At 44.9% G+C, this 20,514-nt stretch overlaps 2 protein-coding genes across 3 annotated transcripts in view; one reads left to right on the top strand and one right to left on the bottom strand.

The window, feature by feature from the left end:
- Positions 1-1,170, bottom strand: part of col4a5 (collagen, type IV, alpha 5 (Alport syndrome)) — a 32,126-nt gene extending 30,956 nt beyond the window's left edge. The window contains exon 1 of the mRNA XM_034556741.1: positions 894-1,170. Within this exon, the coding sequence (XP_034412632.1) occupies positions 894-971 (78 nt within the window). The 5' untranslated portion in view covers positions 972-1,170. The remainder of the gene's footprint in view (positions 1-893) is intronic.
- A 2,380-nt stretch (positions 1,171-3,550) lies between these two features.
- The window catches only part of col4a6 (collagen, type IV, alpha 6), an 85,010-nt gene continuing 68,046 nt past the window's right edge, over positions 3,551-20,514 (top strand). For both annotated transcript variants that reach the window (XM_034556740.1, XM_034556738.1), the window contains exons 1-3: positions 3,551-3,587; positions 3,784-3,929; positions 4,136-4,181. In XM_034556740.1, the coding sequence (XP_034412631.1) occupies positions 3,919-3,929; positions 4,136-4,181 (57 nt within the window). In that variant the 5' untranslated portion in view covers positions 3,551-3,587; positions 3,784-3,918. The remainder of the gene's footprint in view (positions 3,588-3,783; positions 3,930-4,135; positions 4,182-20,514) is intronic.

The raw sequence follows: 20,514 nt of genomic DNA, 5'->3' as shown, positions 1-20,514 counted from the left end.
CATGGAGCTCAAGTGCAAGAGGACGTGTTTCACCTTGATGCGCGCGCACGAGGCTGCAGAGAATCAGAGCCACGCGTGTTGTTATGGATGCAATAAAGATGTGTTTATATTAATACTTCAAATTGGGCCAATGCGCAGGTGCTGTCCACACACACACACACACACACACACACACTCACACACACACACAGAGACACACACACACACCTGCAAAAAGGGGGAGACGCAACGCATCCCATTCCCGCTCCTCCGGGACGTGGAAAATGACGCGCCGCGTGTCTCACGGTGAAACGAGCTCCTCCACAAAAAACACGTTGGGTTTCTAGACTTGTTTAAATACTTTTTGGGTCTAAGAAAAAAAAAAAAAAAAAGTGCGACGCAGGCTGAGAAAAAGTGCGCCGTGCGTGGTGCTCGGCGTGTCGCTACAGGTCGCGTCCTGCTAACGTGACGCGCACGGAACGCGCACGGGAACGGGGGACGGGAAGAAAAAAGGAGGAAAAAAAACTCCGTCCGAGTCTTCCGTGAAACTACAAAGCAAGAAGGTGCTCGCGGGCACGTTTAAACTAAATAAATTAAATAAAGTGCAGTAAAAAAAAAAGCTCAGGACGACGGCGTGTAATCGGGTTAATGTGCATTGTTTTCATTGCAGCATCGTTGTAACCTGATTATTAATATAATTAGAGCAGAAGGAGAAGCCTCTATTTATAAACCTCCGCTGGGGCCGGCTGAGAGCCGGTGGTGCCCCGGCGCCGGCTGACGGAGAGCAGCGGGGTCCTCCGTGCGGGGTCTCAAAAAGCCGATAAACGGGGGAGGGGAGGGGGGCTCTAAAATCTCTTGCAACAACAACAACAACAACAACAACAAGCACAAAACTGTAAAGAAAACGCACTCACCGCAGAGTCGGCTCGCTGCACCGCGACGCACAGCGCGAGGAAGAGCAGGGGCACCGCGAGCTTCACGTCTTTATTCATCTCGGTGAACAAAACGAGGATCCACTCACAAACTCTACCCTCTAGTCGCGTGTCATAGCCCTTCTCTCTCTCTCTTTCTGCACACTTGTTCTTCAGAGGAATAGAAATAATAAGAAACTTCTTCTTCTTCTTCTCCTTCTTCTTCTTGTCGGTGTCGGCTGTTGTTGCGCGTGCAGAGGCTCCCAGTGGTCCTGGCTGTGGCACCGTGCGCCTCTGCAGTCCCCCTCTCTAACTTGTTCTCTCCTCGACTTGCCACTGCCTAGCCGGATCTACTTCCCCTCCCGCGCACTGATATTAGCTCCTCTGAACATTACACCAAGACGAGGCAAGTTCAATCTAAAATATGGTTTCAGGAAGATATTCGTCTCGAGGTGTAATGCTCTGGAAACCAATGTGTGACATATTAGTCCAAATATTGATATCTTTAAAAAAAAATCCCTCTCAATTAATTTTTTTTTTAAGTGTTTCATGTTAGGACCTCGCGGATGGATTTGATGCCTTCCTCCTGCGTGCGTGCCTCCCAATACTACGCCTGAGGCCACAAAAAAAAAAAAAAAAAAAAAAAAGGTTTGACATTAGACCTTTATTTGACTGTTATACCCCGGGACAAGTTGCATTCCTGCAGGGATTGGTGTACTTCACGAACCAAAGAACATCATGCTCTTCTTCTCATATGAACGCCTTTCTTTTTAAAATGTGGTATCAAGCGAGAAGCCGCCGATATGTTTTTATCAAATAAAAGAAGATTGTCAAAAACCCTTCCGAAACACACGTGACATAAATACACAGTTCTTCTTTTTACTTATAATTAATCATGAAATATAAAATGTTCATGACAGCGAGACTGAACCAACTAAAACACCTCAAATGCAGGTGAAATCCTTTATGGGGGGCTTGAAGTTGTAAAGTAAACAGGAGTTAATGATCATTGATCTGTTTCACAATGTTCACTCTCGACTTGCATTTTATTTCTTTTAGCTCTTTAAGATTAGAGATGAGATCTGGAAACTCTTCAAAAACGACAATTTCTTCAAAGTTTAACAAAGTGTGACGTTATACTTTGAAGAAAGTGTGAGCTTCTTCGGTTTGAACTATTTAAGCTACACATGCATATGGGGATATAGTTTGGGTTATAAATGTACTAATACTTGCAACAATGACAATAATAAGCCAAGCAAAGTCCTATACGGCAAAGTGCAAAAAAAAAAAAAGAAGGTCCCAGGAAGGATCCCTGCGGTGCTCCGCAGCTGAAAAGCAAAAGATGCCTTCATGTCGACTGGGAACACGAGTGTAATGTCAACAAAATCTGACGGTGCATGAATTATAACGCCGTGACAAACTGTTGAAGACTCACTCAGGTCAAGTTGAACTAAAATAGAACATTCAGGAGCTAAATGAGGACTGTTTGCAACCCGAGTAACTCAGTGTCTGCACCATGTGCAGAGCGGCAGATCGGGACCGAGGCGTTCACGGTTTTTAATGTCGTCTCTTACTTAAAGGTCGGCTTCCGCGTGTAACAGTTATCGTGCGTTTCTCGCTTGCCATACAACAGAATTTCGACTGATTTCTATGTAAAGTACAGGCGACGTTTTTGCAGTAAAAACCCACAAAGAATTAATGTGCCGACACGGCCAACGGCGTGTAGCTAACGTGGCGCTTTAGATTTTTGCGAACAATAAATGAAGTGTGTGCTAATTGCGTCCTATGCTAACCCAAGGCAGGGGGTGGGTATAGCAAACTGTAACCTAAGCTAAGCTAAGGTTAGCCAGTTGTTATCGTCGAGCCAAAGTCGCAAATAAAATATATGAACGTGAAAGACGGCAGCTAACGTTATTCTAAATTTAACATGTGATTGTAATGTAATCTCGCCGTTTTGGACGATGCAACAGTATGCTGACCGCAGTTCACTTAACGCCCACCAGTGTCTGTAATAACGAAATTACATACATTTACGATAAATATAATTCTCACTACACAAAGCTATTATATTCCTAATATATATTTGCAGGATATAATGTTGAAGTTAAAAGAAAAACAATATGTGTCAGATTATAACAAAATGTATGACTCACAAAAGAACTATCATGCAACCACCATTACATACAGCTCACTGTTTAGTAGCAGACTTATTAGTAGAGTATATGACCATTGTATTGATTATGTGATAATGTATCATAGCGAATCACAAGGTCATTTAAAAGTACAGCAATTATCGATTTATTCACTTTTTGAGGATAAAATAAAGGAAAACATGTTCATACAGGTTGTTATAAGATCATAATTAAGCATCATAATAATTTTACAATATCTATACCATTTGAATATTTCCTTTTATTTTATTTGTTGCTTTTTTTTCATGGATTAAAAACCGAATGCAGACTTTTTGACGGTTTGAAGAGCCTCCTTCTGCAGCACCAAGCGGTTTGAAGAGGTCTCCCCAGTCTGTGCGCGCGGGTGCGCGCGCGTGGGTAAGATCTCCTGCTCGCAGCCAAAAAGGTAAATGGAGGCATGAGTGACATGCGTAGGCCCCGCCCCTCCCCGCTGCTGTGCTGCGCTGCTGAGTCGAAGCGCAACAGCCCCGAGAGCGCAGCAGCGACTTCACCGCCGCAACTTTTGGTGAGTTGGATAAGCTCTCATTTTATGAAAGAAATATCCTTTTTTTTTTTTTTTAAAGAATATGCTGGTTGGTGTTTGAATGCGTGCGCGAGCGTGTGCGTGTGTGTGTGTGTGTGTGTGTGTAAACGCGGCGTGTGTTTGGCGTTGGCACTACTTTATCTCTTCTCTGTGTCTCTCTCTCTCTCTCTCGGGGTAGATGACAGGGATTTTTTTGGGGGGTAATTTTTTTTTTGGAGCCGTCGATGAGCGCGTTTGAAGTGGCTTGCCGGTGAAGACAAGAGGGATCGAGTCTCGACCAAGCGGTTCCCCCCTCTCCGCCAGTCGGATCAAAATGAAACTCCTGTAAGCCATTTTTATTCTCTCTCTCTCTCTCTCTCTCTCTCCCCAAACTTATTCCTCCAGAAAGTTTCTCTCGGCTTCCGCGAGCGGCCGCCCGGGTCCCGGCGGCTTGCCGGCGGACACTTGAGCCGCCGAGCTCCGGCGCAGTTCACCTGCCAGGAGAAAAAAAAAACCCCAAACTAACCAACATGTTTGTGTGTCTCCGGCAGGATTTGTGTGATAGCCGTCGCCTTGGCGGTGGGATCTGCGCACGGAGTAAGTCCCCTTTTGCTTATTATTGTGCTCCTTCAGGTGGCGTGGCTCTTATGTGCATATAAACACACGCACGCGCACTGTGAAGCCGGACGCGTTGCTTTGCGTCTTTTCATCACACGGTGTTGCACGTCAACGTCTCCGAAGCGACCCTTTCTTTTAACACCTTTTAAATGGCAGTTTGTATTTGTGTGCGTGTGCATGAATTACGCGTTAATAACGTGACTCCTATACGCACGTTGTCCGGAGACGTGCACGCGTGCACAGGTCTCCTTCGTGGCTCTATTCCCTCGTGCGTGTCTTCAGTCTGCGGCATGAGGAGACACATATCTGAACATGCTCTACGACATCTTGAAGGAAAGTTTATAGTCACTGTTTTTAAGTAGCTTTTTATTTGTCATTTTTATGTAAATTAATATTCCAAGTGCAGTGGCCCTCAATGGGTGTTTTTTTGTGCGTGTTTTCATGCGTTAATGTGAAGTTTGCTGATATTAGTAGCCCGAGGGACTGGAAAAAAAGCAGCTCATATTTTGAGTGGGCGCGCTCAGACTCATTTGCATGTCAAGCCCCGCCCCCCTAATGAATATTTAAAGTAAGCCTCTTTTTTTCCCGAAACCACACCTTTCCAAGACAACCCAGGGATAATTTCTTCAAATGTGCACAATTTAAACCTTTACGTGGTGTTTCATTCATCTGTTTGAAGGCATACGGCCTACTTGAAATGCTGTGAATCTATTTAGCTTTGTTTTGCATTATATTCTCATTTCAGAATTTCAAATACTTACTTTCAAATTCATAATAGATCAGATTTGTATGAAAAAAAAAAAAAAAAACTCAGATCTGAACCATGAAAAATGTCCAGTGTATATCCTAAATTTAAAACTTTACTCTAAGCCTTCCTATTCAGCATTTACAACCACAATATAAACATTTAATACATAATATGTTCATAAGACATAAAAAAGTAGTTGTAAGCAGCTTAATGTGTTAATTATTGTACAGTACTATAGTATTACAATATTATCATCCAATATCTATTTTTTGTTCGGAAAAATCAGCTTTCAACTACTATTACAGTGTGTTGTGAATTATTCATGAAATGTTTATATACTGCTTATAAATGTGACATCAGAATGACTTATTATTGCTACTTTATCCTAAAACGTATCATAAGTACAAAAATGTCTTGTTGAAACTCAAATTAAAATACCTTAAAAGTTGTTTTTAAGTAAAGCACATGAGTAAAATCTACCACAACAATGTGATGAACTTCATCATTGAACTGCAGAGGGATTCGAACCCTCAACCTCAGCAGAGGTAGTGCCTTGCTTTACGAGCCAAGTGAGTCAGGGATGCTGACGGGGAAACATTCGAGCTAATCGGTGTGAAATGTGTGTGTGTGTGTTGAGTGACAGCCAGATGAATTCATTGTGTGGTCTGGGCTGCCGTTACCTCGGTAACTGCGTCTTTGGGTATCGCCGTGGTGAAGCGGCGGTCTAGCTCGGAGTTAGTGGGTTTTTAAAGTTAAAGTTAATCTTTAAATTCATGTCCTGAAAGCATAAGAAAAGTTATTTATGCTCACATACATACCTTGCATTTCTCTCCAAAATGTGACAGTGTTGGTTACTTCTTAAGGTCGTTTAACCTCTATACGTTGAGATAAAACCACTATTTATTTGACAGATTTCAGTCGATGTCATTTGTTGGACAGAAACAATGGAATTGTGTGTTCAGCTAACCAACCGTAGCCTCTTTTAGCTCTCACTTACTTTCCAGTTAGCACGTTGAGAAGCTAGTTCGCTAGCTAGTTATGATGCTAAAACTGGACTTCGGTTTATCGAGCCAGATGAACGATACATTTGGAAATATGTGTATCTTTTGGAGCAGTGTGTTAGCATTGTTTAGCTCGCTTGCTAACCCAACTGACTGTTAGCTAGCTACAAGCTAGTGGGAGGTAAGTACAGTAACTTGTGGACCACTTAGTTTTATTTTTTATCATTAGCAATCAAACCCAAATCCATTTTTCAGGTATCTCACTATTTCTTTAGCCTCGTTGTTATATTTATAGATTATTTTAACGCCGGCTCCAAAAAAAAAGAAGATGTTTCAGTAAAAAAAAAGGGAGACGTAAGGGTGACACAGCTGTCGGCACAGAGGAAACATCACACTCGGGTGAGGAGGAATGGCGAGGAGAAGGGAGGAAGGGAGCACGAGGGGAAGGAGAGGAGAGGAAAGGAGTCAAAGGTTGGAGCGGGTGACTCTGTGCTACCTGGACGGTGAGGAAATACCTCTACGTTGGTTGGAATGCAAAGATGGATGTGTTGTACACACGCGTGTGGGCGTAGTTCATGGCGGAAATGGACATTTTTGTCCTCTTACGTCCTGTATTTGTATTTGTATAAACTTTAAAGTTTCGGTGTTTTTGCAACTTTTATCCCCCGGCTCTATTCATCAATAAATAATTTTTTTTGCCTTTAAATTTAGAAACATGCATTGAAAAGGGGGGGGGGGGGCATTCATAATTTCCTTGTTTTTTTATCCGACCCAATGGTCCAAAGAAACAAAACATATTCAGTTCACCGTTAAGAAAGAACCCAAAAAAACGTTGAATCCCGACATTTGAAAAGCTGCAATCGGCACATTTTAAAATGATATATTTATATGTTAATAACATTTGCAGTACGTGGGTGAAAATATGCAAAAACACTGGTTTAATTGTCATCTGATTTTTGTTATTATTACTTTTTTCCTTAATTAAGAAACCTACTTTTGTTGCACAGCCCGCAAACTGTGCATGTAACTCCAGTTGTTGCAGAAAAAGTAGGTCCTTGCATGAATGATGCTAAAAAAACGCACTCGCTGCCAATCGGTGCAGGGACATCCATTTACTCCCCCCCCCCCTTTTTGGTTGAATTCCTCCAGAGCTTGGCAGGACTTGTCAGGCTGTCTCCCCACTCCCTGCAGGTGCTATCGGCTGGAACATTCCTGAAACGCTAAGTGAGGCGACTGATCACTGCTTGATTTGTAGTTGTTAGACCCTCCCCAACTCAGCCGTGGCCCCCCCACCACCACCACCACACCTCCTCTTTCCTTTCCCTTCTCCCCTCCTCCCCTCCTTCAACCCGCTCGCTTCTCTCTTTGCCCCTCGCTGCTTCCACAAGTCCATTAACCGGTTAGATTTGTGGCTTGATTTGCGGCGTGCTGGTTCCTCCTCCGCCTCCTGCAGGAGCTCGCCGTGCCCCCCCCCCCCCCGCCCCCCCGCTTGTGTTAGTTATGCCCTCTACGACATCTTCAAGTGCTTCTGATTCACGATGCACACTGAAGCATCAATTAAAGAGAAACAGAAGGTGACTAGCACCCAAAAAAAACACCTGATTGTGTTGCAGAGACACCTGACAAACCTAATTTATTGTTTTCATATTTCCAGGAATTCACACGCGTGTTAGTGTACGCGCTGTAGATTACATTATACTATATAATATTATATATGAGTGTACTGTAGATTACATTATACTATAGAATATTATATATTAGTGTACTGTAGATTACATTTCCCCCAAAAGGCTTTTGCCTGAAAACAACTCTGAGAGCTGATGATTTGGGTCAAGATGAGATTAGTCGTGCTCGTGAAAAAGTTCTTTTGAAATGTGATCGGCAGAGAGAGAGAGAGAGAGAGAGAAAGAGAGAGAGACATAGAGAGGTGACTGGGTCAGCTGCTCTGGCTCAGTCCCTCAGTCCGTGGTCCACGTTGTGGGTCTGAAGGCGTCTGGATGCAGATGTCTCTTCCCTCGCCGTCTCCTTTCCCTCTCGCCATAACCCTCATTTCTTTGCATGTTCTCTAAGCTGGAATACCCCCCACACACACACACTTTTCTCTCTGTAGTTTCATCAGAGGGAAAAATACTTTGTCAGTTAAGTGCATTAGGAAACCTATAAACCTATAAACCACGCATAGTAGGTTTAACGTACCGTTGAAAAGCCCCTGCTACTCCTCTCCCACGCCCACGTTTAAGACCCTGCAGCCTGTGTGGCGCTCACATGCATTGTGTGCATGTTTTTCCCAGCCCCCGTAAAGTTGTACACGTCTCCGTATTGGTGTGTTTTTGACAGTGCAGGTGGGACGAAAGACCTTTTTTCAAAGGACGCACTCACTTTCCTTTTTGGGGGTACACAGATGAAGAAAAGCTCGAGTCAATGTGTAAGAACCCAATATCAAGTGTGCAAAAAAAAAAGAAAAAAGATGCACTTGAACGCAACACGAAAACCAGAGAGCGGCAGAGTACCTGAACACAACATCCTAAACTAAAAGTTATTACTTTACAATGATGTAAAACAGATTTGAGAAGCTAGAAGCCGTTTATGACTTTATATGTGACTCCAACTAGGAGTTTTATTGGTTTAAAAGTACTGATAGCTGGGCAGATGCAGCGATGGGTTTATTAGTTATCTCAACACCAACCAACGATCTTTTCCTGAATACAATAGTTTTTCCCGTGAAGACGGAAGTTTATCTTGCATGCGATGAGAAAAGATTGAGGAGCGACTGATATGATACACGCGTTGCATTGTTATCTTTCCCGACGTGCAGACGACGACCTCCGTAAACTTTTCTTTGGATACAGAAACCGTGCACGGGGGGGTGGGGGGGGGGTCATCGCCCGTCGACTCTGAGGAATGTTACGCAATCTCCGAGATCCTCGAGATTCCGTGAGAATTCTTTGTTAAAACATCCAAAAACAACAGCGAAGGGAGAGAGTAGCGTTGGCATCGATGTTGACAGACGCTGCCTTCCTGCGCCCCCGTTCCCCATCTCTTCATCTGCGCGTTCACCCTTTCTCTCGGTAAGAGTGAAAGGGTGTCATACTTCAGATGCCTCAAATCCATCCCGATGTGCATCTCCTGGTACGAACCCTCTTCTGTTCAATGTTTACGGGTATGATTCATTAAGTCTGTTTTCTTTGGTGCAGATGTGGAGCAGCCCCCCCCCCCCTCCCCCTTTCATCTATCTGATTGAGTGACTTGGCCCTCTTCAGTAGTTCCTAGAAATGATTGATCCATTATTTTCTGTTTATGTATTTTATCAGATGATGTGGCACCGAAGGTCTTGTGAGTTTTGGCCGCTGGTGCAAACATTATGTCAAACTCATCAAATATAAAAGTTGTGCCAACAAATGGCAGCAAGGAACCCCCCCCACCACCTCCGTCTCCCTCTCGTATCGGACCCCCGCCCCCCCCCCCCTCTGCCATTTTTTCCTCTTTTGACGAAGCACACGCTGCGAGTTTGTCCCCCGATTGGTCGCGGTGAACTCCGGGGGTCAGAGGTCGTGCGAGCACAAAGGCGGCGGGGGACTCTCGGGCCGCGGTGTCGGCTTAACATTCCACCGCACGCTTTTTTTTTTTTTTTTTTTTTTTACCAGATTTTGTTTATCGCTCTTTTCTCTCTCTCGGTTTAAAAAAGAAAAAAGGAAGACGAGCAGAAACAGAGAGCAGGGCGAAGAAGAGGTGGTGGTGGTGGGAGGGGGGGGGGGGGGGGGGGGGGGGTTCCATCTATGTGCAGGCCTCGGGGAGGGAGGGGTGGGGGGGTGTTTGTGAAGGTCTCTAGGCTTGTCAGAGAGGAGCTGAGGTGGGGCAGCGTTTTGGCTGGCTGGGTGCTCGGTGGGAGAGCTGTCGTAGCTTGTTGGACCTTAATGCCATCGCTCCCCTCGGGGCTGTTTGCACTTCAGAGGGATTACACCTCCGATCTACTGCTCCTTCATTCTTCCTTTCCTCGCTTCATCTTTTGTTTATCTTGTCCCTTTCAAGCTTTCTTAACTCGTCGCTCCTTTTCTTTACTTTTTACCCCACGAGAGTCGTCGTCGTCGTCGTCAGATGTGCACGGATTTTGCAGGCTTGAAGTTGCCCCCCCTCCCCCTCCAGCCTCCCCCCCCCCCCCTCTTCCCGAAATAAGTGATGAATGGCGCTCCATCGGGTTTTTTCCAAGAGGTTTTTTATGGCTGATTTAGAGTTCAAACCCCCCACCCCACTACCCCCCCTGAGGACTTTCAGCTTGTTTTGAAGTCAGAGAGCCTGACAGATTCAATTCCTGCTTCGCTTTGATGCCCCCCCCGCCCCCCCCCCTGTAACATCATTATTCTGGCATTACACACCAACAGCAGCCCTTTAAGTCAAACATTTTTCACTGCAATTACCGTATGCATGCCGGTGCAGAGGGAACACATCTTCTTTTGTTTGTCAGTCACTGTGGTGGTGGTCTGAACCGCCGGCTCCTGTAGGGACAAGGTGTGTGTGTGTGTGTGTGTGTGTGTGTGTGTGTGTGACTGGCTTTCTAATTACTGCTAATGCTCTTTAATCGAGACGTTAATATCATACTCAAGTCCACGGTATTGTCGTCGTACTGTGGGTAGTAAAGGTGCTGACATTCACCCGTTTGGTAGCAGCCTATATGTTCGCTGGCTCGTGTGGACCCAACAAAAACAAATGTGTGCGCAGCACTTCCAGCCTGCTTAAGTTTACCTTTAGCGTGGCAACGTTAGCTTTAACTTCTGTGAGGCGGGGGGGGGGGTGGGGGGGGGCTTAGCTTAGCTCGCCTAAGTTTACCTTCAGTTAGTGTTGAAGCTTTAAAAAGGGATCAAATCAGCCAAAGCCAACAGGCCAGGAATCGCTTAGCCCGTTAGCATGTTAGCCCGTTAGCATGTTAGCATTTTGCAAAGTAAAAGCACATCTTTTTTTTCCCCGTAGTTTTGCAGTTGTGTCATCGGATATAAAAACATAATGGCAAAGGCAACCACCTCTACCTCAGACAAGGACACGCAAAACCATAGCGGCGGCCATGTTTGTTTTCACTTCACACCTTAAGGATGAATTTACCCTCAAAAACTCAATTTCCTTAATTGAAATTACTTTTCCCCTAATTCTTTCTTAATTTTTCCCCTCCACCCAGTCTGTGTATCCCTGGTTACCGTCACCGCGGTGAGGTAAACCCCGGCCACAGCCCACATGCCCAACTGTGATAGGAACACTATCATTGGCACATCAGATGTGTCAGTTATTGTGTGCTATTACCGCCTCACGGTGTCTCCGCCTGACCCTGTAATTATGGATACCTCCCCCCCCCCACCCCACAACCGCCTTTGTCTCACCCTCGTCCTTCGCTCCCTCTCTCCCCTCTGCCAGCCAGGTAATCCAGGCAGCACAGGTAACAACCTCGGAGATTCAAAGTCAACAACATACCTCGGTTGGGTACTTTATTGGATTCTTCTTCTTATGCCAGCTCGTCTGTATTTGTCTCGCTTTCTTCTTTTCTTTTGCGATAACTTCACCGAAGCCGGCTGCCAAAGATGATGATGCCACATTCTTTTGAGAAGAAAAGAAGAAGAAAAACAGCCTCCGGGCGACGTGCTCGGCTTTGCCACAGCTTATTGTTGTACATGCATCCAAGGCAATAACTTGTAGATTAAATGCCTCAAAACACGTCTTCTACAGAGTCTGACCTGCAGATGTTATGTTGACATTTGAGTATTACCTTCCTCTTCTTGTCTTTTTTGTTTCCTATTAATCTCACTTTTAAGATATCTTTTGTATCACTTATTCTACCAGTATTGTCAACCTCATCGTAGCCTATATCCTGTTATTGCACTTTTATTTTTACCCTCTCTCACACGGATAATAATGGGATTGTTCTGTGTATGGGTTGTTCTGCAGGTTTAAAGATAGACATTGTCCTGCTGGTTAAAACCAATATAAAATACATCATCCACACAAATCAATCTCAAGTCAGAAATCAGAGAGACTTCCCAATTTGTCTCCTCGGCCTATCCAGAGGGGGAAATACCACGTCAGTCAGGTGTAATTTAGTATACTTAGCATCACCCGCGGTTGAACCCCCACCGGCACTATCCATCATCCGTGGCAGGGCCGATGAGCAGCAGTCAGTCTTTTAATTCAAAGTTGTGATTGATCGATTGGTTGATTGTCTCTTTATTTATCGTTTTTAGTCATTTTTGACCCCTCCGCAGTCTTATAAATCCAATGTGTGAACTCCTCCAGAACATTCGTATCCGGAGGAGTTTTAAAACAGGCACTCCCAGAGCGATACAGGGTCTTGTTTACTGAGGGGGGGGGGAGTAGCGGCTGCTTTTAAAGGCCCTTTTTGAGGGAGTGTTTTCAGGGTCACTCCGTCCGTTGGCACGCGCCCACAAAGCAACCCCGGGGGGGGGGTCGCCTTGACCCGACTCGAGGCTTCATACCTGGTGGGACCCAGGTAGGGTCAGAGGACTCTTGGCAGGTGTAGCGCCATAACGTCACACAACAAAGAGCTCTTGTTCCCGGGTTTCTGGTCCCCCTTGAAACCCCCCCCCCTACCAGTCAAACTGTTGCAAAGAGACTCGCCATGTGTACCACATACATACAGCATTGCTTTTAATATCTTTGGCTATATGGGAAGATTTTTTAATTGCACACGCAGAGCCAATTTGAAGCTTGAGAAGTTGCGTGCAAAAGAATTTATCAAGTGAAACTAGTAAAACAAATCATGCAGAATTGAACATCATTGGAGCAAAAAAAACGTGACTTACAACAACAAATACTTTTATTTACAATAATTACAGTTCCACATACACACACACCATGTGCAACCATCTGTTTTAACTGACCAGCTCTCATTGCCCCGCCCCTCCCCCCCCCCCCCCCCCCCCCCCCCCCCCCCCTGGCTGAAGGGCAGATCAACACCACCTGGCACCGCTTCCCACCGACTTCGCCCCGCGCCTCTTCATCACGGAGCAAAGGGCCCTCCGCTAGTCCTCTGGCTCCGTTCCCCCGTCGCCCACTCGTGGCCCCAAAACGGCCACTAATGAGGGGGGGGGGGGGACAGATGATCATTGTGCCAACCTGCACTGCAAAACAATACTGCTTCCTGAAGGGGGGCGGGGGGTGGGGGGGGGGGGGGGGGGGGGTTCCTCTTATCATCTCCATTTGCATCAGAAGCAACTTCAAACATCTCGCTATAGAAAGTTCGTGTCGTGCTGTTGGCCTTTCTTTTTTTTCTTCTTTTTCTTCTTCTTCTCCCTCGTCAATGCCTGCGGCGCGACAGCGCGGCGTAACCGGGGTCCGTGTGTGTTTGTCAACAGAGGGCGGTTGCCCCTCGTATTTATTTAGCCGGCTCCTCTTGTTCCTAAAATAGCCCACTCGCTCACGCTCTAGCTGGCCAGAGAGCTGCGTGTGTGTGTGTGCGTGTGTGTGTGTGTGTGTGTAAGCTACATTTCCTCCATGTTTAGTTAAAAAAGATACAGATTTACTGGTTTAGTGACAACAAACCAATGTTCAAAGTGCTTTGTTGTGCTCCAAAACCACAAGACGTTCATTTTATAACAACTTTTAACAGACTTTTTTGGTCTGTTTTTATATCCGATGGAGATTTTTTTCCAGCATTTTTTTTGCACAAAAAGGGACTAAAAAAAACACAATTATGTTTTGACTATTTTGAAGTTAGAACGGATCAACGAGAGGAACCACAGAGACAAGAGGGGACCAATGAGGCAACAGAAAAACATTTATTGCCCTTTTTGAGCAAAATATACATCTGACAATTTGCAAAAAAAAACTCCTGGATTGCGTAACACGACATCTGTCCCGTCTCCCGTTCTCTCCCACACGACTCATGTTTGACATCGCTTAAAGACTCTTCGCCCGGGGGGGTCCGTCGTCTCCGAAAAACACTCCGAATGACACCGAGCCGATGAGATGGAGGCCTGCAGGCCACGAAAGCTCTTTGAGACGAGCCGATACGCAGCTTTTGACTGTCAGAGGGGTTCAAAGTGTACGTTTAGAGCACGACGTGCGGATTCATTCGCCAAGGTTTTTAAAATGCAAACATATTTCACGAAGAAATTGTACAAATCCAACCCAACTATTAACTTTGTTATGACTGAGACTCGTTAACTTTCTACACGCAGTGCGTTCGCCCTTCGAGCAGGCGTCTGCATTATTGTGTACACAGCGTAAGCTTGTTAAGTGCATATTTCGAAAACAATATCTGCTCCTGCACGGTGAGAAAAGGGCCACGCTGACCTTTAGAAAGGAGGTCCGCCAAATATGAGTCTTTCTTTAATAGTTTTAAGTCTTTTTTGATAGTTTTTTAAAAAGCTTTTGGCAGCTCCAGTGTCTCAAATGCTGCTTTTCGTCGTCTTGAATTACAGTAAATTACGTATTATGACTTTTTTACTGGCATTTCTTCATGAACCAAATGACTAAACTTGAGAAAATAATCAGCAGATCAATCGATCGCAGCCGATGTCCTTTAAAAAAAAAAAGAATGTGGAATTGTTTCATTTTTTTTTTACCTCCAGGGTACAACATATTTCTAAAATGGCAATATTCACGATTGGAATATTATCTGCAGGTATTTCCCTCCCGGAGCGTCACGTTGCCTCCTCACCTCCAGGAATGTTCTGGCATTCCCGAAATCCCACCGGCGTCCGTGGCAGCCGGTGAAAGGGAGGGGGGTGGGGGGGGTGGGGGGGGGCAACAGGTCTGGACTCAGCATCCACCAAGCCCCGCGAGGGCCATCAGCTAATGATGTGTTGCCAGGGGCGACGTGAACATTCCATGTCATCGCCATAGCTACACCCCCCCTTCCCCCTTCCCTCCCGTCCCCGACCACCACCTCCTACACCCCCCCCCCCATCTGCTGCCTTCCAGCTCCTTGGAAAGATCGCACACCTGTCTGCACCTCTTCTTTCCTTTCCTCGCCTCCTCCCCTCTTCCCCTTTCACTTGTTTAAACGCAGACAACATCATTTTTAAAGGGGTTCATTATTATGGAAGACGTGATATTGATGAAAAACAACGATGAAATCAAAAGGTATCAGCACGTGGAAGTCCTCACCTGGACAACTCCAACTGAAACTGGTTTTATTGATGAATTCTTGAGTTTTTAGTTAGTGTTTTTCTACCGCTTTATGTATTTTAACTTTTTTTTATTTAAATGAGCTCGATGCTATAAATGTGTGGCATTGATTTTTAGCTGCATTTTTGTTTCCATACATATAAACAACACATTAATAAGTGTGTTAGAATGAGAAACAAATAAATATCTGTAATGGCTTTACACCAAAGGAACCGAGGGGAGTTGTTTTGGATTCCGGTGCTCGGGTTAGCGAGGGTATAGGACACTAGAATGAGTCACAGGCTCCCTGGTGATGGTGTTTAGTCTCGGAGATGTTTGGTCTCGAAACACACACACACACACACACACACACACGTGTGTGTTTACGCTCACATGCGTCACACAACATCTGTGAGACTCCAGCTGTGTCACCACGAGAGATATCCAACAACCCCGACGAAGACATTCCTTTTCCCCTTCCCCTCCACTCGCGTCCTCAAAGCAGATGGTTTTCACAGGTGAACTCTCCACCGAGGAACCCCCCCCCCCACCCCCCCCAAAGTAATGACTACAACACCTATAAATCCATCTGTGTGGGAGCCTAATTCCTCGGGGGTCACTGAGAACAAGCTCGCGAGAGGTCAGAGTGAGAGCTGGAGGTCAGAGGTGGCCGATACGCCAGCAGGTATACGCCGCACAGGGGTCATTGTTAAAAAGCAGCAATTACTTAACATTACGTGTTGCCTTCGGGAATTCGGGACAAGAGCGCACACGCCGTTAAAGGCGGGGTCGTGCCCTTCGCTGACCTTCAGCCGAGGTCAAAGCGTTATCTGTTTGTTGAGGTTTAGAAGTGCGTTGGCTTTTTTGGCTTTTCCCAGCTGATAAGAGGAGAGACGACCGGTGGGCCTCCGGGTTTATGACGAGTGGGAAGTGACCGTGAATTCACCTGTTGACAGGAGAGACAGAGGGAGGCAGCAAATCCAGGTGGTTGGATTACGAAAATACATATTTTCTGCAACTGTGAGCGTGCAAAATGACGCTGAAAGTGACAGTTTGCATTCTTTTTTTTTCAAAAGCACAACTCAGCCTCCCCGTTTACGACCAAATGAAAGCGACGCCCCTTCAACAGGCGTTCCCATGACGCTCTTTTCACACGTTTTCTTTACGCCTCAGCACTCGCCGCCAGCGTCCAAGATGGCCGACGTTTCCCCCGCTTCCTGTTGTAAATCATTGCTCTCGGTTGGATCATTCTACCCCTCGGTTTAAGCATTGCGGTTTCCAGTTGAGTTTTCTTCCACTTCGACCCCCCCGACGCTTGAAATATTAAATGTCTGGGACGTAAAAAAGAAGAAGAGGTGTTTGTTATTTAGTGGAAATGCTAGTTTGGGAATATTTTATGCAAACATCCGCTAGTCAGCCATCGAGTCATTTTAGGAGGTTAAAGGACAGAGGATGCAGCGTAGGACGCCTCGGAGAGTTAATGATAAGCCGAGAGACAGACGTTTTTTTATGTTAAAACTTTAAGTAAAATATACACTACTGTCCCACAATGCAATGCAAAGGAAAGGAAAGGAAAAGGCAGAAGCTTGGTGGGGGAAAGAAAGAAAATACATTGATTGCGGTGATGAAAAAAAATGGTTAAAACCCCCTTTTTTTTTTGTGTATCCCCTGACCGTACACGTATTGCATCATATCCTGTTAGTATTAGTACATAAAGTCTGGATTTGGGACATTTTGGGTTGTAAAAAAGACTTACCCGGAGTTTTAATCCTGACGACACACCGATGACATGGACTCTCTCTCTCTCTCTCTCTCTCTCTGCACTGACCTCATGTCGGACGGCCACTGAGCATTCCGTTCCTTCCACTCATCTCGACCTCTCCACGGACGAGGTCAAAGGTCAACCAGAAGAAGAGAGGCTGCATGAGGGAGGAGGGGTGACGGGTCGACAGGGAGTGTCCTTTATTTTTATTTCCCCCCCGCACGCTCTCGTGTTAGTTTTTAGTCTTCAAAGGACGGACGTTTTTTCCACGGAGCGAGAGGGGAGAGAGAGAGAGTAGGGAACGAGTGGAGGAGGATGTTTTCCTTCTTCTGAACTCCCCGGGCATGTGGGCGCACTGACATGCAATGCTTCATGGGTAATTAAGCAGGTGGACGCATCGCCGATTGCCTCACAGCTAGGAAGTTCACTGGAGGCTCGCGGTGCGTTCGGGGGAACCAGGTTAAATGAACCTTCTCCAGTTTGTGAAACACATTTTTTTTTTTTTTTAAACGATAGAAATCTCGAGCAGTTTTCTTCTTTTTCTTCTTTTTGGCTCGATACTGTAACCAAGGTCATGAATGTTTTCTTTTATTCTCATTTGAGGAAAACTGTCAAAGTATAATATAGATCACAATACACCCCAAATGCATGAAATAAAATAAAATAAAGTCCATTATTTTAGAACAGTGTGTCCCTGTAACTTGTCGACTTTATACTTTGAGAGGGCGCATATCTTTGCAAATGAAAAAAGTTCATCTTTGAACATTAACTATTAATTAAAAATCAATACTGTGTTTTACACCCCTTTTTGAGGGGTTGTGGTTGATCACTCTTGGGCGGAAGGGAAAGCGCTGCTCAGGGACTTCTTTTGGGTCCAGGAGCTGATTGTAGACCCTGACTCTCCTGGTCTAAAATGCAAGAACAAGGTCCCTGGATTCTTGAAAATGGAGGCCGTATGTATTTGAGATACTAGCCCATGATTTCTAGACATTCCCTCCAACGGGACCCCCTCCTCTCTGGTGTCCGAGGCACTTAAAACCCTCCGTGCAGCTTCTCGAACGTGCGTCACGTGTTATTTCAATACGGTCGAACCCGACATGGCTTCCACCCGGACGTCAAACACCTCTACTTTGTTTATTTATTATTATATTATCTCAACAATGCACGACATTGCTTCAATGTCTCAAAGGACCGCTCGTCATCGTGGAGTCCTTCTGCACCTCGGTGTGATGACGGGCTGTGATGGCTCCCCAAGCGGGACACTTGACCCCAGCGGCTCCGTATTATCACAGTGCGTTTTGATCCAAAATGGCTCCCCCCTACGGGATACGTCACTTCTGAGCCCCCCCACCCCGACTTGCAGGCGGCTTGTCCGGGCAGGACTCCGGCTGCGTGTGAATCTTTTGACGCCTGCCAGCTGTGTAAAGCTCGGCTAAGTCCCGCCTTTTCTTCTTTTTTTTTTAAAAGAAGAGAAAAAAAAGAAAAGAAAAAGAAAAAGAAAAAAAACGGCATTGCGCAACACAAACAGGTGTCCATCATCTGCATATCGCCGCATGTTTTCACTACAGTTTCAAGCATTTATAAACAAGCGATGATGTCCTGTCTCGAGATGTATGTTTAAGAGTTTGCACCAAATGACATTAGAGCACTATTCCTCGGTGGGAAAGCAGGCTTCTTTTTAATATCTCATTTTTTAGTGTTTCTTTAAAGAGATGTGTGGTATTTCATACAGCAGACGTACAGTTTGAAGCTTTGTCTTTTACCTGAAAGTTCATTTTCAACACCTAAATGTACCTGTAAAGGAAATAGATTGAAGTGGTTAAAGTGTTACTCAGCATGGCTTCTCTAATGAGAAGATCCATTAATGATTCTCTTGGTTCTCCTCTAAAATTAATCAAATACCAACAATTCCTTCATTGTTTAAATGGTTTTCAAGGGGAAAATACCTCAGTTGTGAGACATTGCTGCTTATTGATGTCTTATTATATCCATTAAAAACAATTACAAGTGAATGTCTTTTATTTGATCTTTTTTAGTCCTTTTGAACCTCGATGTCATTATTTTTTTTAAACAAATTTAACTCTGAGCTGAACACAAAAGGCACCTATGACAAAAAAAGTATAATATTAAAAATGTTAAATATTATTGGTTTAATATTCTAATTAAAGTTCGGTTTTGTCTTTTAAAAATAAATATAAAAAAAACTATTTGGCATTGAGTTAATCGTGCAAATTGGCATTGCTTTGACAATAAAACTAAATTAAAAAAACCAATACATTGTGCAGCCCTAATTTTCATTATTGAGTTATCAATTTACATTTGTGGTTTAAGTTCTTTAAAAAGGTCTGTCACGATTTCCTGAATCTCAAAGTGACGTCTTCAAAAATCCGATTACTAGTTTAAAATTCAAATAAATTCAGTTAAATGTCACATAATAAAAATAAACGACGCACATCTTTACATTTTAGTCGGTAGAACTGAGAAATATTTGGCATTCTTTTGCGGTAAAATAACAAATGATACATTGGATATTAAATAAGAATATCATAAAGTTTGACTTTAATAATGTTGAATAATTCTGGCATTGAGATCGTCGTGTTTCCATGAACGTCATTCACGGTGAACCGTCCCTTCATTTAGAGCCGAGTCATCACTTCGCCGCTCGGGTGTTTCACTTTTTTGCTAAATTCGACTTCTCTCCGGCTCTTTGTGCACGGTCTCCACGGCAACCGCTGCCCATCACGAGGGTGAAGAGCAGAGCTGACGTTTGAGAGATTCCCACCAGCTGTCTGGCACACACACACACACACACACACACACACACACACACACACACAGCGGTATGCATACATGCATTGAAGCACACCTACTCTCTCTCTCTCTCTCTCTCCATTCTCTGTCAGTGTCTCTCTGTCACCCAGTTGTCCTCCTCCTTGACAAGCTGCTGTGACATTGCTGTGGCTTTTCATGTCCAACCTTCGCACCGACAAGTCAACTTCCACAGCACATAGCTCAGCCACTGTGTGTGTGTGTGTGTGTGTGTGTCACAAAGTAAACTGACTGAGGGTTTATGGGAGTAAATGGCGGCTATTTTTAACCCGCCCAAGGTGTAAAGTTTTCACTTTTAGCAACAGAGTTTTCTTGTCCACCAGACCTCGTCACGTCCTCTCTCCGTATCAATACGCCAAACGCGTCACGTGATGCGTCGGCTTTACTTTTTCTCAAAATGTAGGGAATTTGAATGGAAACCAAACTCTGGATCTGGATGAAAAAATGAATCGATTCATCATTTTTAGTCTTTTTTAGATATTACAAATATCTCCTAATTCACAGCTTGAAAAAAAGAAGACTAAAAAGAAAGCATTCTTCAGTATTTTCTGCCGTTTTCCGTCCCATTCGACTTCCCGCTGCATTAACACAAACAGGCCGCACGGCGTATAAACACGGACGTGCGGTCGCCGACGTCAGCCGTTGCTCGTTGGTGGTCCTCTCTGCAGCTCTTTACGTCCGAGAGACATTTAAAGATTACACAAACCAGAGGGATGGACGGACGTGGAGAGGTTTGTATACAGTGTAAGTTTACCTGAAGGGCGGCAGTGTTGTGAAGCTTTAGGTCCGTGGAATGCCTTTAAGTGCCGCTGTGACGGACGGCTGCGTAAACAGAGGTACACAAATAAAGTGGGATTGAAGCCG

The sequence above is a fragment of the Cyclopterus lumpus genome, chromosome 18, assembly GCF_009769545.1.
Source record: "Cyclopterus lumpus isolate fCycLum1 chromosome 18, fCycLum1.pri, whole genome shotgun sequence".
Classification (NCBI taxonomy): Eukaryota; Metazoa; Chordata; class Actinopteri; order Perciformes; family Cyclopteridae; genus Cyclopterus; species Cyclopterus lumpus.
This window is presented reverse-complemented; position numbering and strand designations above follow the sequence as displayed.